Source organism: Myiozetetes cayanensis, unplaced genomic scaffold (assembly GCF_022539395.1).
Source record: "Myiozetetes cayanensis isolate MyiCay16 unplaced genomic scaffold, myiCay2020 scf3, whole genome shotgun sequence".
Taxonomy (NCBI): domain Eukaryota; kingdom Metazoa; phylum Chordata; class Aves; order Passeriformes; family Tyrannidae; genus Myiozetetes; species Myiozetetes cayanensis.
Window position 1 is genome coordinate 30,359,658 of NW_026087521.1, and position 14,711 is coordinate 30,374,368.

Genomic DNA, 14,711 nt, shown 5'->3' on the forward strand with positions numbered 1-14,711 from the left:
CTTACAGTAAAGAATTTCTTCCTAAATTTCTTCTAATCTAAACCTACTCTCTCTCAGTTTGAAGCCTTTCTCCCTTGTCCTAGCACTACAGTTCCTGATGAAGAGCCCCTCTCCAGTTTCCTTGTAGACCCCCTTCATATAATGAAAGGTGCTACGAGGTCTCCATGCAATCTTCTCCCCTCCCTACAGGCTGAACAGCCCCAACTTTACTATACTGCACAGAAAAAGAAACTGAAAATTCTTTAAACTGAAAATTCTTTAAACTGAAAATTCATAGGCTGTATATGACAAAGTTCCCTGTTGGTTCTGTCCATCCCCAAACTGCAAATATGTCTGATAGCCAAGACTTCTGCTTAAACTCAAACCTGAGAAACAAGTTCGATAGACATAAAATATAATGACTTGAGGAAACTTCTGTAGGTTTTCCAAAGCCTAGTTAAAACCAGACATCACCAAGGAAAGAATCGATAGCTTTGTCTTGTTTTTCTTTCCTTTCTTAATCTTGATCACCATTGCTGGCCACTGTAAGCAAAAAATAAGACATTTTCCTGTCCCACCTTTATTTAGAATAATGTCTTTAGTTGGTGGGGTTTGTGTTTACAGGAGAGAGGATGAGAGGCAGGGAAAGGAGTTTGTTTTGCAAGAACAACACATGCAGCTCTGAACTGAATGACTAGAAAAGTTACCCCCAAAGTAAGCCCTCCTCTGAGAATTAAAATTATTAGTGGACCTGGGTTGCTAATAAAAGGGTAAAATGCACCTTTGCCAGCTCCATAGGAAAATAATGGAAAGGAGGTGCTTTGCCACAATTGAATAATAAAGACCCACACAGTAGTGGAGGGAGCTGTGGGGGAAGTTGGTCCAGGACATGCTGCTTCATCACCTCTGTCTGCTGAAACTCTGCCTTCAGAGCAAGAAATAATTTTCTGGCTCTGATTTATATGACTATTGCTCCTAAGGTCACTAAAGCTGAGATACTGACTGCAACAAGGGTAATATTTTAAGGCTGCCTTGTGCTTTGCAGGAGCCCTGACACAGAGGAAGGGTTGTCCTGGGCTGGCATGGCAAAGATGCTGCTCCCTGCCCCAGGCAGAGGCAAACAGTGGGAGTACAAAAGGCATAAGCCCAGCTCCTGAGCATATGAGGTGGCCAGGCCCAGGCACTGCTCTAGCAGGATGCCCACAGCCCAGAGGACAAAGGCAAGCAGGCACTGTGTTCAGGCACTAACACGCCAGCATCCCTGTCCTGCCTCTCCCTCACAATCTCCAGTTCTTCCTCCAAAGCCTCCCACCTGAATTCCTGAGTGGCAGGGGTGACCTCCATGGGGCAGTCACCTTGACATGGCATGAGGGGAGTCCTCTGCACACACAGAACTTGAAAGACATTGGTGAAGGCCATTCCTGACATCTTTCACTCCCATTTCCAAACACAGCATCAGAGTCCCTCCTTCCTTTCCAGCTGATGAAATATAGCTGTTGCAAAATGCAAGCTAACCCCATTTACCAAATGGAGATAATCAAATAAAAACGAAACTCTACTTACTAAGGAAACATAGTTTCCAAAACACAGACTTTGGCTAGAGACTGTGTTTTGCTTAAGAGTCTGCCAGGAGATCTGTGGACTGCTTTGTAAACAGTTCTCAAAACTGGTGTTTGTGGGAGAGACACGTGGGAAGTGGATGAGAGACAGATGGACATAGGAAATGTATCCCAAAGGAAGTTCAGGAAAGATAATGCTCGAGAGCAGCTTTTATGGGATCTAAGAAAACTGCATACAGTGGAAAGAGGGTGAATGGGAAATTGTCCATTGTTTCCTATTACACAAGAGCTAGGGGACAGCCTCAACTGTAAGTTTAAGACAAACAAAAGGGAGCACTGATTCAACATAATATATAATTTGTGTAATTTATTGCTATCAGAGTTATAACGAGCTATAAAGGAATTTAGATGAATTGATAAAGGATGGAATTTCCAGGACTGTTTAGCAGAGTGGTTTAGGTGCAATCAACAGCTACATCACTCCAAATCCAATGTCTGCTGAAGATGAGATGGTGTCATGTTGTACCAGATGGTGTTCCACACAAGAGAATTCTTCTTTTGTATTCTTTCTAAAAATCAAAACACAGGCATCCTGCATTCAGCACCATGAGATTCAGCATTATGAGACAAAGTCATAATTTGACCTAATTGGTTGTTCTCACATTCCGGAAGACAATCCATGGATCTTTCAGGTTCTTTCTGACCTTTCAATAGCTGAAAATCTCATGCAGTGAGCCAGAGTTTAAAATGGTCTATTCTTCTACTCTATTCCCTCCACTCTCTTCCTCTGACACAAAGTAAGTTTACTTTTTTCCTTCCTTTCTTCCCTGAATACATAAAATAGGCAAACAACCAAACTCAGAGATGTCTTGAAATATAGAGGATGGTCTATTGAATGCTAACTTGTAAGCCTTGCTCCTATTTTTATCATTTCAATGCCCATTTAAACATTTTTAATGTTTTGCTTTGGAACAAGAGGAAAAAGTCTGGACAGGGGTATCGGGTGGACTAAGCAGGCTGATGCTCCCCAGCAACTGCGATTCACTGACATGAAAGAGCTTTTTGGGGACATTCTAGTTGGTGGTATCCATGGTTATAGACCACTCAATAGTGGGGTCCAAGATCCTATGGAGAAAGACTAAGGAGCAAAGTACAGCACAGACCCTGACCTCCAGGTAAGCAGACTGCTGCTTGTTCAGGGAAATGGTAGATGGAAGTCCATGTGGCAGTCCTGAATAATGCACAGAACAGCTGGAAAGCCTTTAAGGACAGACAGCACCCTCCAAGCACAGGCAGGGCACATTTTGATATTAAGAAAGACAGGTGGGTCTAACATGAGCTGGCCTGGAGGACTCACGGCAGAGCCCCAGAACAGAAGGGCAGCATACAGGAGGTGGAAGAAAGACAGACAACAAAGTAGAAGTTTAGAAATACTGCCTGGGCAATGATATCAGGAAACCCAAAGCTCAGCTGGAATTAAGACTTGCAAGGGACATCAAGGACAAGAGCTTCAGTCACTACATTAAGGATAAAAGGCTGAGAAAGGAAAAAGAGGGCTCCTTGCTGCCCGAGTAAGTAAATTGTGACAGCACACACAGATAAGGGTGAAGTTCTCTCTTTACAAGGTCTCTCAGGGTTCAAAGGCAAGAACTGCCATCAGTGGATGAGAGCCAAGTCAGGGATTACTCATGAGAACTTCAACCATACAATCCATGGAATCACATGGGTTACATGTGAGCTTACTGTGAGAATGGCTAATGCCCTTGCAAGGCTGCTCTCTATCATCTTTGAAAGTCATGGAGATCATTGTGGGGTGCCCAATAACTGGAGAGAAGGTAAATGTTTCATTCATCTTCAAAAAGGCATAAAGGTGAATCCAGGGAACTTCAGACTGGTCAGCCTGCCTTTGTTGCCTCAGCAAATCATTCAGTGAGTCCTCTTGAAGTGCACTTCTGGCACATGAAGGAGAAAAAGGGGACTGGGAACACTCCTGGGCTGCATTAGTCAATAATTTGAAGGAAGGTATTCTCTAGATACCAGGCCAAGAACAACGTGGACAAACCGGAGTAAGTTCAGCAGAAAGCCTCAGGCTGGGTCGGGGCTGGAGCACTTGCCCTGTGAGGAGAGGCTGAAGGAACCAGCCCAGCCAGCTTGGAAGAGGGGAAGCTTTGGGAGGACCCAAGAGCAGACCTATGGTACCTATGGGGAAGTTAGCAAGAAGACACATCTGGGCTCTTCATAGTAGTGCATGGCAGGAGAACAAGAGACAACAGGCATAATAAGAGACACTCAGGTTGTTTGAAAGGGCTTTTTCCCCATCAGGCAGTGGAAGAGGTTGGCCAGAAAGGCTGTGCAGTCTCCATCTCTGAAGGTTTTTAGGATCCAAATGGATAAATCCCTGAGCAACCTGGTCTGGGCTCAGAGGCGAACATGCTTTGAGCAGGAAGCTGGCCAAGTGACCTTCTGAGGTCCTTTTCATCCTGAAATATGCTGTGAGTCTATGATGCTATGGTAGTAGTGACAATACTTCTTTTCACTCAGTTCTATAGAATTAATTATTTTTTCTATTGTGGTGATTTTAGATTAATTGATTTAGTTTTTTAAAAAAATACATTCTGATGTGTGATGATTACTTTTACTGTCCTAATATTTTAGCTATTAAACCTGAAGTCCTGCTGTGTAACACTGCCAGCATCGAGTTTAATTGCTGTTTACAGTTACAGCAATGTTTCCTGTTACTGGAGTCTTCTGCTAGGGCAGGAGGTGCTGTCCTCTGCTTTTGTAAGACAAGGCAGAGATCCAGCAATTCAGGTTGATGGATCAGCGCTGAGTGAAGCTCTGGTACTACAAACCTTGAGCTTCGCAGTCATCTCATATACCACTCCTGTGGGGAGACAGTACAACATATAGTCAGGTACAAAGATCCTCTCCAGCAGCAAGAGTTCTTCCTAGTATACAAAGTGGGAGTGTGCTCACTTTTAAGCTGTGGTGAGGGATCTGAGCTCTGTGCAAACGAAGGGTGCATCTTCAGGTAAGACCTGTCCCTGCTCAGGCTTGAGAGCTATGTACCATCTTTAAATAGCAGAGCTCACCCTGGAAAAAAATGCATACATGAGGTTCCTGTTTCAACTCTCCTATGCAAGTTTTTCTATAATACAGAAACATGTCATCATCATGGCTGGGCTTTGCAAACGAAGATTTGAGAAGGGCTCTACCCACGCTTGCTACAAGCATGCTGATGGCTAAAAAGGCCAATGCGAGACAGACAAGTCCGGTTGCAGAAGGTACAGCAGAAAGACTCCCCAGGTGATATCGACAAGACGCGATTCTTTCTGCGTTGTCTTTTCTCCTCGAGAGTGATCCTGCGTGTGTTCTCAAAAGCAGCAGCAGCGTTATAGATGGTGTGTCTCCAGGCCTCCCGATTGGAGGCCAGGGTAGACCAATGGTGATGATCAATATGGCCAAGGATGAGGGATTGTTTCAGGCAGTCCTTGTATCTCCTCTTCGGGGCTCCTCTCTTGCGGCAGCCAGTGGCAAGTTCCCCATAGAGCACGATCTTAGGGAGGCGGTAGTCCTGCATCCTGGAGACGTGCCCTGCCCAGCGCAGCTGTGTTCTCAGCAGCATGGCCTCAATGCTCGTGACTGCTGCCTGTTCAAGGACAGACGTGTTGGTCACATAGTCAGTCCAGTGGATGTTTAGAATTGAACGGAGGCAGCGCTGATGGAAACGTTCTAAGAGATGCAAATGATGGTGGTAAATGACCCATGATTCAGACCCATATAAAAGAGTAGACAGTACAATGGCTTTGTACACACTGATCTTTGTACTTTTCTTCAGGTGTTTGTTTCACCACACTCTTTTATGGAGTTTACCGAAAGCTCTGTATGCCTTTGCCAACCTGTTGTCTATTTCTGCATCAATCTTACCATCTGAGGAGATGATGCTTCCCAGGTAATTAAACTGCTGGACTGATTTGAGCTCTGTTTCACCAATGGTGATACAGGGATGATGGGAGACTTCCTGAGGTGCAGGCTGATATAAAACTTCTGTTTTCTTCAAGCTGACTTCCAGTCCAAAAAGCTCAGCAGCCTCTGCAAAGCAGGATGTTAAACACTGCAGAGCTACTTCTGTGTGGGCAACGAGGGCGGCATCATCAGCGTAAAGCAGCTCACGGACAAGATGATTTAAGGTCTTAGTATGGGCCTTCAGTCGCCTTAGGTTGAATGGGCTCCCATCGGTACAATATCGAATGTAGACACCATTTTCATCATTGAGGTCTGCCGTGGCCCTTTGGAGCATCATGCTGAAGAAGACTGTGAATAAAGTTGATGTGAGAACGCAGCCTTGCTTCACACCATTGGCTATTGGAAACATATAAACCTTAGGTTATTTGCAGGCTGGGAGTAAATTGCTTCTGTCCTATTTCATATTCCTCAGACAATTTTATATTTTTGAATTATATGGAATTAAGAGCAATTAGCTTTTAGACTATTGTTACTTTCACATATTTCAGCCACCTATTCCCCATTTTTCTCTACAGGACAGCTAACAGCAGATGTTTTGCCGAGACAGCTTTTAAGAACTGCAATGCACAGAATACATTTTCTTTTCACATTTTCACATTTTCCCCATTCCTCCCATATCTGTTTTGCTTCTTTCCTTTCATACTCTTAGAGTTGTATGCATGTATGCATGGGATTAGTTTCTACAACATACCATTACTTAGCAAACAGATAGTGGACTGTTGCATTACAGATGCAGGTTGTTGGCATTGTCCTTTGCATTCTTGAGATTTGTGACTAGAGACACTTCCAATGTTTCCCTGTTGCACTAAGCAAGTTGTTAAAGGCTGACATTAGATACATGCAAGTTTCCATCTTCTTGCATAAGAAATGGGTTGCAAGAATACACAAATTTCCTGGTAACTCATTGTATCAAAAACTAATGTTTAATATATAAAAATTTAATTGTGGGTTTGGATTTTATTTTTTTCTGTAATGGTTTTGGGCCTTCTAGCAAAAAAACAAAAGCAATGACAAAAAACCCAAACAAACAAAAACAAACAAACCTTAGAACACAAACTAGCTGTAAAAAGTAGAGATGCTTTCTCTGTGTGGACACCCAGAGCTGGGACTGCAGGGTGGTGACAGGGAGTGCCCAGCTGTCTGGCAGTGTGCCAAGCGCAGGCTCAGCGCTACCAGGAAATGCAGTCTACAACTTCTAGATCCCAGGTAGTAACTCTGCCCAGCCACCTTCTGCATTGACCTCTTGTCTTGAGAGAGACAAAGGAGCTCAGGGATCTCTGTCCCACTCTTTCATGCACAGCACAAACATGCATTTTTACTCCAGACACCTTGGAGGTGTGGTCTGTGCAACTGCAACCCCGTGCTCCTCTCCATTGCAAACCTACAAGCCCACAGTTCTGCCCTTCTCCACTATGCCAGGTGGTATTTGACAGAAATACCTGCTTTCATGCAGGATTAAGAATTGAAGCCAAGCATCACAGAAGTCTTAAGAAAAAACTATCTTCAAAGTGAAGGATAATGAAAAATCAGTAAGAAATGTCATGTCAACAAATATATTTAACCACAATCTTTAGTTGCATGAGCTTCTTCTTGGGCCAGGAAAGAAAATTATTGCAAGTATTTCTAATAAGTTAATGTCATCTTGAAATTAAAAGATCACTTCTGTGGAACTTGATACCATTGTCTGGGAATCCATGGGGGTCTTGTGTACCATAAGGAAAAGTTACTTTACATTTTTCCATGAAGCCATTAGGCATTATTAGTACCACTGAGTTTTTGGGAAATTCTGTGGCACAGGATAGATCTTTTGTGCATTATCAATTAAAGACTGGAGTTATTATCGGGGCTTTATGAGATTTCTAAATGCATAAAGCTAACTGTTTTTATATTTTCTCCTTTGTTTTTAATGCAACAGAATGAGGCTATGTGCCAATGAAATTATATTTGGTATTGAATAAATCTCTGCATCACTTACCTTTTTTAAATGATAGAGGTTTGTTGATGGCTCATTTTGTGGTCCTGGTATTAAAGCACTTGTAGCCTCTCACTTCAGAATTTTTCATAGTAATATGAAAACAGCTCTAGATATGATTTAGACATTAGCCAAGATGTACCCAAGGGGTGCAATTATCACTTACTATATTAAGGCAAAAAGAGGAGGTACCAAGATGAACAAGCATTCTGGAAAAAGCATTATTCTAAGTTTGCTTCTATTTTTCCAGAGATACTCAGTAAACAACAAGAGGTGTGCAGAGAAAAGTGAGGTATTTTTCTGCACAGATTTTATTCTTTAACTTTTGGAGTCACGACTAGTGTATGCAAGGAATCTCAGACCAAGAGGGATTTAAAATGTCCGATGATTCGATATATCTAACTGTAACAAATAATTTCCAACAAAACCAGAGTACACGGGGCTGAATGACAGTCATTGCCATGAAGCTTTTGCAACCTGCTGTTGTAACCAAGAGCTCCAGGTACATGGAGCATTCGATCCTCATTGCACTGATTAAACCATCAGGGTCTAGAATTAAATAGCAGACAAGATGATGGAAGAAAACCAGACGATGCATTAGTGCTTGATGACAGTATCTTTGTGCATCAGAAACCAGTGTAAATTTTTCTGATCACTTTACTTCCACAGCTTCTTCAATTAAGTCTTCCTGTAAATCATTACACAGTCCCTTGCTGAGGAGGGCCCAGGACATGAGGGAGCCTCAGCAGTTCTGGTTGTTATCTTCTCTAATGTATCCCCACTGCAACCAATCACAAGACTTTCCACCAACTTTACACCTGTAAGAATAGATTTATGAAAGAAAAGCCTTTAAATCAGTCAATGTAAGCCACAAATAAATTAATTAGAATCCATGTATTCAGTCAGTTCAATTTAGATAAGGCACGGCCAAAAGGAGACTCTTAACTGTAATCCAGTCTCAGTACTGCCTTGCACAGTGAATCACAGACTCATGGGTTTTAGACTGGGCACAGATTTTAAACTGACAAATTGTTGATAAGTTAATGGATACCCCTTTTCCTTGATACTTCCCTTCATGTGAAGAGTTGCAGAAAATGTTCAGGGGGGTTGAGTGCCTGTACACTGTTAATTTGTAAAAATAATACAGGCTATGGCATGCTTTATGCAGGTAAGTGCACTGTGACCTTGTTTTGGTTCCACTCTGTTCCCCACAGCTTGGAAGGGCCATGAAAGTACAGAAAACACACACAGAGAAAACAGCATTAAAAGACTAAGTTAGGTTAGACAGACGAAACTCAGTTTCTACAGTCTGCCAAAGAGAAAGCTCAGGAGAGACAAGATCACAGAATGTAAACACCTTCAAAGGAAGGGGATTATTTGCATTACCAGAATATGACAAAACAAAAAGCAGAGGCTCCAAGCTAGAGAGCACAAAGTGCAGTGAAGTAATTAAGCACTGAATAAAAAATGGTGCCAATGAAGAAGGGGTCAAGAGGGAGGAACACTGTCAGAAGACAAGACTTAAACTGATAGAGGAGGAGAGGATTACAAACATAATTAATTAATTCAGGGTATGGGAAGCTGGAGAATTTAGCAGTAGGCAAAAGCTATATCCTTCCTCCCTCCCTCTGTAGAAGAGCTCTGGGACCTGCTGCACGCTGCCCACCAAGGCAAGACATCCTTGTCTTCAGTGATGGTCTCTGTGCAGGTAGCACTTGCCCAGGGAGAACTGACCTACCAAAGTAGGGCCATCGTGAGCCCACCCACATGCTGAAACCAACTTCCATGAAAGTCTCATCTGCTCAACTGCCCCAAGGGTGGATGAGAGTTCTTTGCCTGATTTGAACACCACAGGACTCAGGTTTTCATTTACATTTCTCCTCCATCCACTCACAACATGGGTTGCTCTTCCAAGGAGATGTAATCGAGGTTTTTCCTTTAACTTCCCAATCCTTTATGAGAGGTTTTTCTTAAAATGTGCTATATTAACAGTAGCTAATGTTTTATGTCTTACAACATTTTAAGATTCATGCTATTTCTTTTCCCCTTATGGAGAAGTCCAGATATGCAAAAATGAATCTCCATTTTAAAGGAACAAGGAAGCAGGCTTTGAAACAAATAGTAATGACAGAAAAATTGTTTTTGAAAGACAAAGAAGAATGTATAAATTATTGACAATACAGAGTCAGAAACAATTATATGTGCAAAACTGCCACATATCCTTTCCCCGAATTAAGCAATGTCAAAACTGAAGATAAGTTCATTATCAAAATAATTTTCAACTTTAAAAAACTGCTTATGCTAATTGGAGAAGCATTATAGTCAAACAACAAAACACCTTGGGAATATCAGAAGTAGAACATGGGTGCACGCAAGAGAATAGGCCTTTTAGATACAGGTTAAAAATGGCCTTTTAGTTTAAGTTTTTTTAGTTAAGTCATTGGTTCCAAAGCAGACATAAGTTTAAAGTATTGCCATGAATTAAAATATGCACTTGTGTTTTGGCTAAATAAAGAAAATTTCAAAAGATGGTAATTTATCCTACTTAAGAACTATTTCTGGAAAAGCAGTGCTTGATTAGTCCATATTTCAATCAAGTAAACAGAGGACAACCAATTCTATAAATAATATTGGGGTTTATGTGAGTAAAAATTAGCAGGATGTGATCTTTACAGTCTCAGTTGTTTTCAAATTAATTGGAATACATAATGAAAGTAATTAGACTCTGGTATTTTGGTGCATTTCTCAGTGTATGTTGGAAGGAGTCCAGTAAGTTGTCTGTCTCTATCTGATTCATAGAATAGTGATTTGTCATTTTAAATTGCTCCTTATGAGCAATAAGCATGGAGTATATATATAAATAGTAAATGTCTTTTGATTTTTACCTTTCTATGCCCCTTAAAAAGATGTCACTAAGCATAAAACCTTGAAAATAATCTCAAGTGATTTACTGACAAGAAAATCCCTTTTGAAGCTACAAAAAATTTAAACTAGACTGTTATTCAACGGGCCTGTATATACTGTGGACCACTCAGACCCTTTCCCATGACAGCCTGTGCTCCCTGTGCCCAGTGGGATGCAGCTGGCAGTGTCCTGGCTCACTGGGTGCACAGCTGGGCTCAAACGTGCTTGGGCTGCATCCTGCATCACCCCAACAGCTCTAACTATGGGCAGTGCCACAGTAGACCACAAAAATTAGTTTTCATTGATTGGCATGATCATTTGCAACTTTTGCTATAGTTATGCTGAACTTGTTTTTTTTAACCTGTTCACATTTTTTGCATCTGTGCCACATACCTTCATTCAGATATTATTCATCTATGTGTCAGACAACAGCGATAGACACATTTTCTTGTGATCACTTTTGTCTTAAGATTTTTATAAGCAGCATTCAGATGATAGTTGGAAGTAAAATTTTAAGAACACAGAAGAAGAGCTCGCTAAAATTGCTTCTGCTAATAAAATAAATGACCCTCAATCCTGTTTCACAAAAATGAAGTTTTTGAACAATGCTTTGTATTTAGAAATAGATTATTATAGTAAAGAAATATTAATTGTAGTTAATGAACTGATATATTGCTTCTGGTCATCATGGGTCTGACTTCCAAAAGTGCCTAATAAAACACTTCATTACATTGAGGGATTTCAGAATTACTGCAGTAGGCCAGCTGCTTTGTCTCAGGCAAAATCAGTGCCAGTAAGATGCCAAGGCACTTCTGAAAAGCAGCCATATGTGCAAGAACAGCATAATAAATACATACAGATATTCTTCAATTTTCAGATTCAACTAATGTTTTGCTTGTCCATTTGGGAGTTTGTTAGTATACTGGAACACAGAAACTTTTTTTTCTGCTTTTTTAACTCAGTCTGTCAGCTTTAGATGAAATAACACAAATGAAGCAAATATTATGTTTGCATCTCACAACTAAAAATTCTACTGGAAGTAATTCAGGAAAGCTTCACCCAATACAGCAGAAATTGAAAAAGCTCCAAAGTTTTAAAGAACCAACAAACCACAACACACCAAACAAACCCTCTTTTCTGAAGGACTTATACAACGTGAAGACTTCCTCAGTGCAATACATATTATTAGACAAAATGCACTTTTGAACTCATTAACATCTGAGAATAATAAGACTGAATTTAGGCCTTAGAACAGACTGTCATTGCTGTGAATATAGATAGCATTTTCAAAGACAACTGTATTTATTTTAAACTGACAACTTCCAATTTAAAGAAAAAAGGATGGCTTTTTCATGTTGGTAAGCATGAACGTAAACTCTGACACTTATGGGTTGTATCTCAAGATTATAAATATTTTAATCATAAGTGATAATATCTACAAATGTGAAATGTACCAAATTCCACACTGCCTGAGTACATGATTTTATGTGGTTGCAGGTACATGCAGAGTGAAAACAGCACTAGTCCAGCAGCAGCAGCAGCAGCAGCAATTTTTACCTTAAGCAACACAGGACAGGACGACAGAAGTGACAGAGCAGACTTCAGTGTTCAGATACACAAGCTACTCAACATCATTTAGATAATGTGTTGGGGCTGAGGGTGATAATCAACTATTGTGGGTTCATTATGATGACTGAGAGAAACAATGTTACATTATAAATTCCAAGTAATATGTTTCTGTTACGAGTGGATGTGGTCTTGCTAAGTAAAATAGGCATCTTTAAAGTTGTTCCTTTGGGCTACAAGAGCTGCTTGAATCCTTAAAGATAAAGATTACTGAAATACAGTGCAAAGGCCTCTAAAAGGCTTACAAGTGAAGAAAAGAAAGGGAAAACAAAGGAGATTTTTCTTTTAATATATGTGACTTTGTTGTTTTCCTATCATAAGAATCTTGCTATCATCTAATTTTGGGGCTACAGGTACTGGGCATTCTAAGTGTGTAATAACACAAGTACAATTTAGGACAGGTCAGATGGGAGCTTTATGAATCATGATCACAGTGAGAAAACGCTTGGACAGCATCACCCCACTGAGCCCCAGCCTATAATATAGGTTGTGTCAGGGAATAAAAAAAATGAAGAAAAAAAAAGGTAAGAAAAAATTTTCATTTTGATGTTAACAAAGCCAGGTATCCATCTCCATCAGTGACAGAGTCCTTCAGTAGCATGCTAGCTGCCATAGCTCCAAGAAGGACTCACATAGTAAATAAGGTGAGGACGTGGAGGGATGGCTTTTGATGGAACCTGGATTACAAGGAAAATCCTGTGTCTCCTTCAATCTGCAGTAGGGAGCGGAAGCAAACACAGACTGCAAGCTCCTAGTCGAAAAGACTGTTCTTGTAGTTAGGATAAACTTCTTAAACAGAACCCTCAAATCTTAAATATCAATAATTTTGTGACCACATTGATAAAACCTGCCTCAGGATGCTGACTGTTATGGCTGTCATGTCCAATCAGCTCTGCATTATCAATCATAACAATCTGGCTTTTCTATTGTCCCCTAACACATGCAGTTGGGGAATGAATGTTCTCATAGTGAAAACCTGTTTTCTGCAATGTGCTGACATAATCTTCCCAGTCACAAGAAGTTCACTGGGTCACATCTAGCAAGTGTAAGAAAAAGACTGCCTTGCTGCTGCTCTCCCTCACCCCCTCCCAATTACACATACCAACTATTCTGATGAATACCTCAGTACATAATAATGTCTTCCATGCTGTATTTTCCAACTTTTATGGACAGGTTTCCTAGCAGCAGGTTGTAATTGGAATCTGACTGCGAAATAAACAGGTACAAAATGACTGACGATTCCTGAAGATGTAAAAGTAAGCACATTTTAACCCCATGCTGTTAAAAGCGTTCCTGCATGGATTCTACAAAGTACTGTCTTTACCTGAGGCTGCAGAAACACTTCAAAGATAAGGCCCTTTGGCTTTCTTTTTAAGGCCATGCTACCAGAGTGATTAGCTTATAAGTGAAGTTATGGCATTGTTGCACTTAGGATTTCTATGAGCAAAGTCAATCCCCCCTCCCCCCATTTGTACCATAATCACACATACTCCCCTATATAGTTTCTTTATAACTTATTTTACCTAACAATTACACACTGGGTTTTTTTATTTTTGACAGAACTCATTTTAATATGATATTACAGTCTGAGTCTTTCTCACTTTAAATTGACTTAACTAAAATCACACCAAAACAAAACAGTAAATACCTTACATGGATTCTCTCACACAGTTCTAAGTTATCAGCTATGCAAATAACAGATAACACTATTCCTACTCATTCCAGAAAGATGAATAAACTGAAAAATTTCATTACAGGTATTGTGTACCTTGTACATAAAAGTAATTTCTGCTTCTTATTTTATCCTCATACACTTCCATATATGCTTTTAGCAGTGTGGTCTTCATACAAATACTATAGACTAGAGCTACTCAATCTCCCTCCCGCCATGTCCCAAACAAAATAAAACCAAAACCAAAACCAAAACCAAACCAAACCAAACCACACCACAACAAAAAAACTAAGAAAAAAAACCCCCACACATACACAAAAAATTAAAACTCCTGGGTGTTCTTACCAGGTACTGTAACTCTGTCAAGAATTAGGGATGGAAGTGATTTGCAATTCACAGTTTGGGAGAAGCAATTGCAGACTGAATGGGTAAAGCTCTTTGTAGTTAGTGCTGCCAAACTCTTTCCATTAGAAACCCTTCATTTTTGTAGTTCAAAACTCTTCCAGAATTTAACTGTTGGGGCTGAAATGTTCCAATGTCTGTTTTCCAAAATAGTATTAGCATAAATTGTTCAGTTGTTTTCAATAATAAAATCAGAAGAAAATATATTATTTGCCAATCATGCTATTTACCAGTGATTACTACCACAGTTTTGTCAATAATTTCTGGCAGTATGATGACTGGAGGCAAGGAATTGAAATTTGGCATTGAATAGTCTTTGTGTGACAGATAAGCCTTTTGTTGTGCCTTTATGTGTGTGGAGGGATATAATGCTAAAATGTATGCAATTTATAAATAATCCAGAAAATATCTGATTGGATATGCTTAGCAGCAGTTGATAAGTAGCATTTCCAAGCATTCTGTCCTTGGTAAGCCTATTTTCTTTCTGACCCTGGGATAAAGGAGGCTAAAAGTCCAAACTGCCTCTGCAATTGTTCTTCCCAGATGTCCTGGCCCAGGACCCAGACAGGAA

General features: G+C 40.4%; 1 protein-coding gene across 3 annotated transcripts in view; it reads left to right on the forward strand.

Moving 5' to 3' along the window:
* ANO6 (anoctamin 6) overlaps positions 1–14,711 on the forward strand; it is a 132,033-nt gene that overhangs the window by 101,029 nt on the left and 16,293 nt on the right. The window contains exon 20 of one of the 3 annotated variants that reach the window (XM_050325437.1): positions 11,938–13,322. The exons of the other annotated variants lie outside the window; for them this stretch is intronic. Within the exon in view, the coding sequence (XP_050181394.1) occupies positions 11,938–11,952 (15 nt within the window). The 3' untranslated portion in view covers positions 11,953–13,322. Of the gene's footprint in view, positions 1–11,937; positions 13,323–14,711 lie in introns of those variants that run through there. 3 annotated transcript variants of the gene reach the window in all.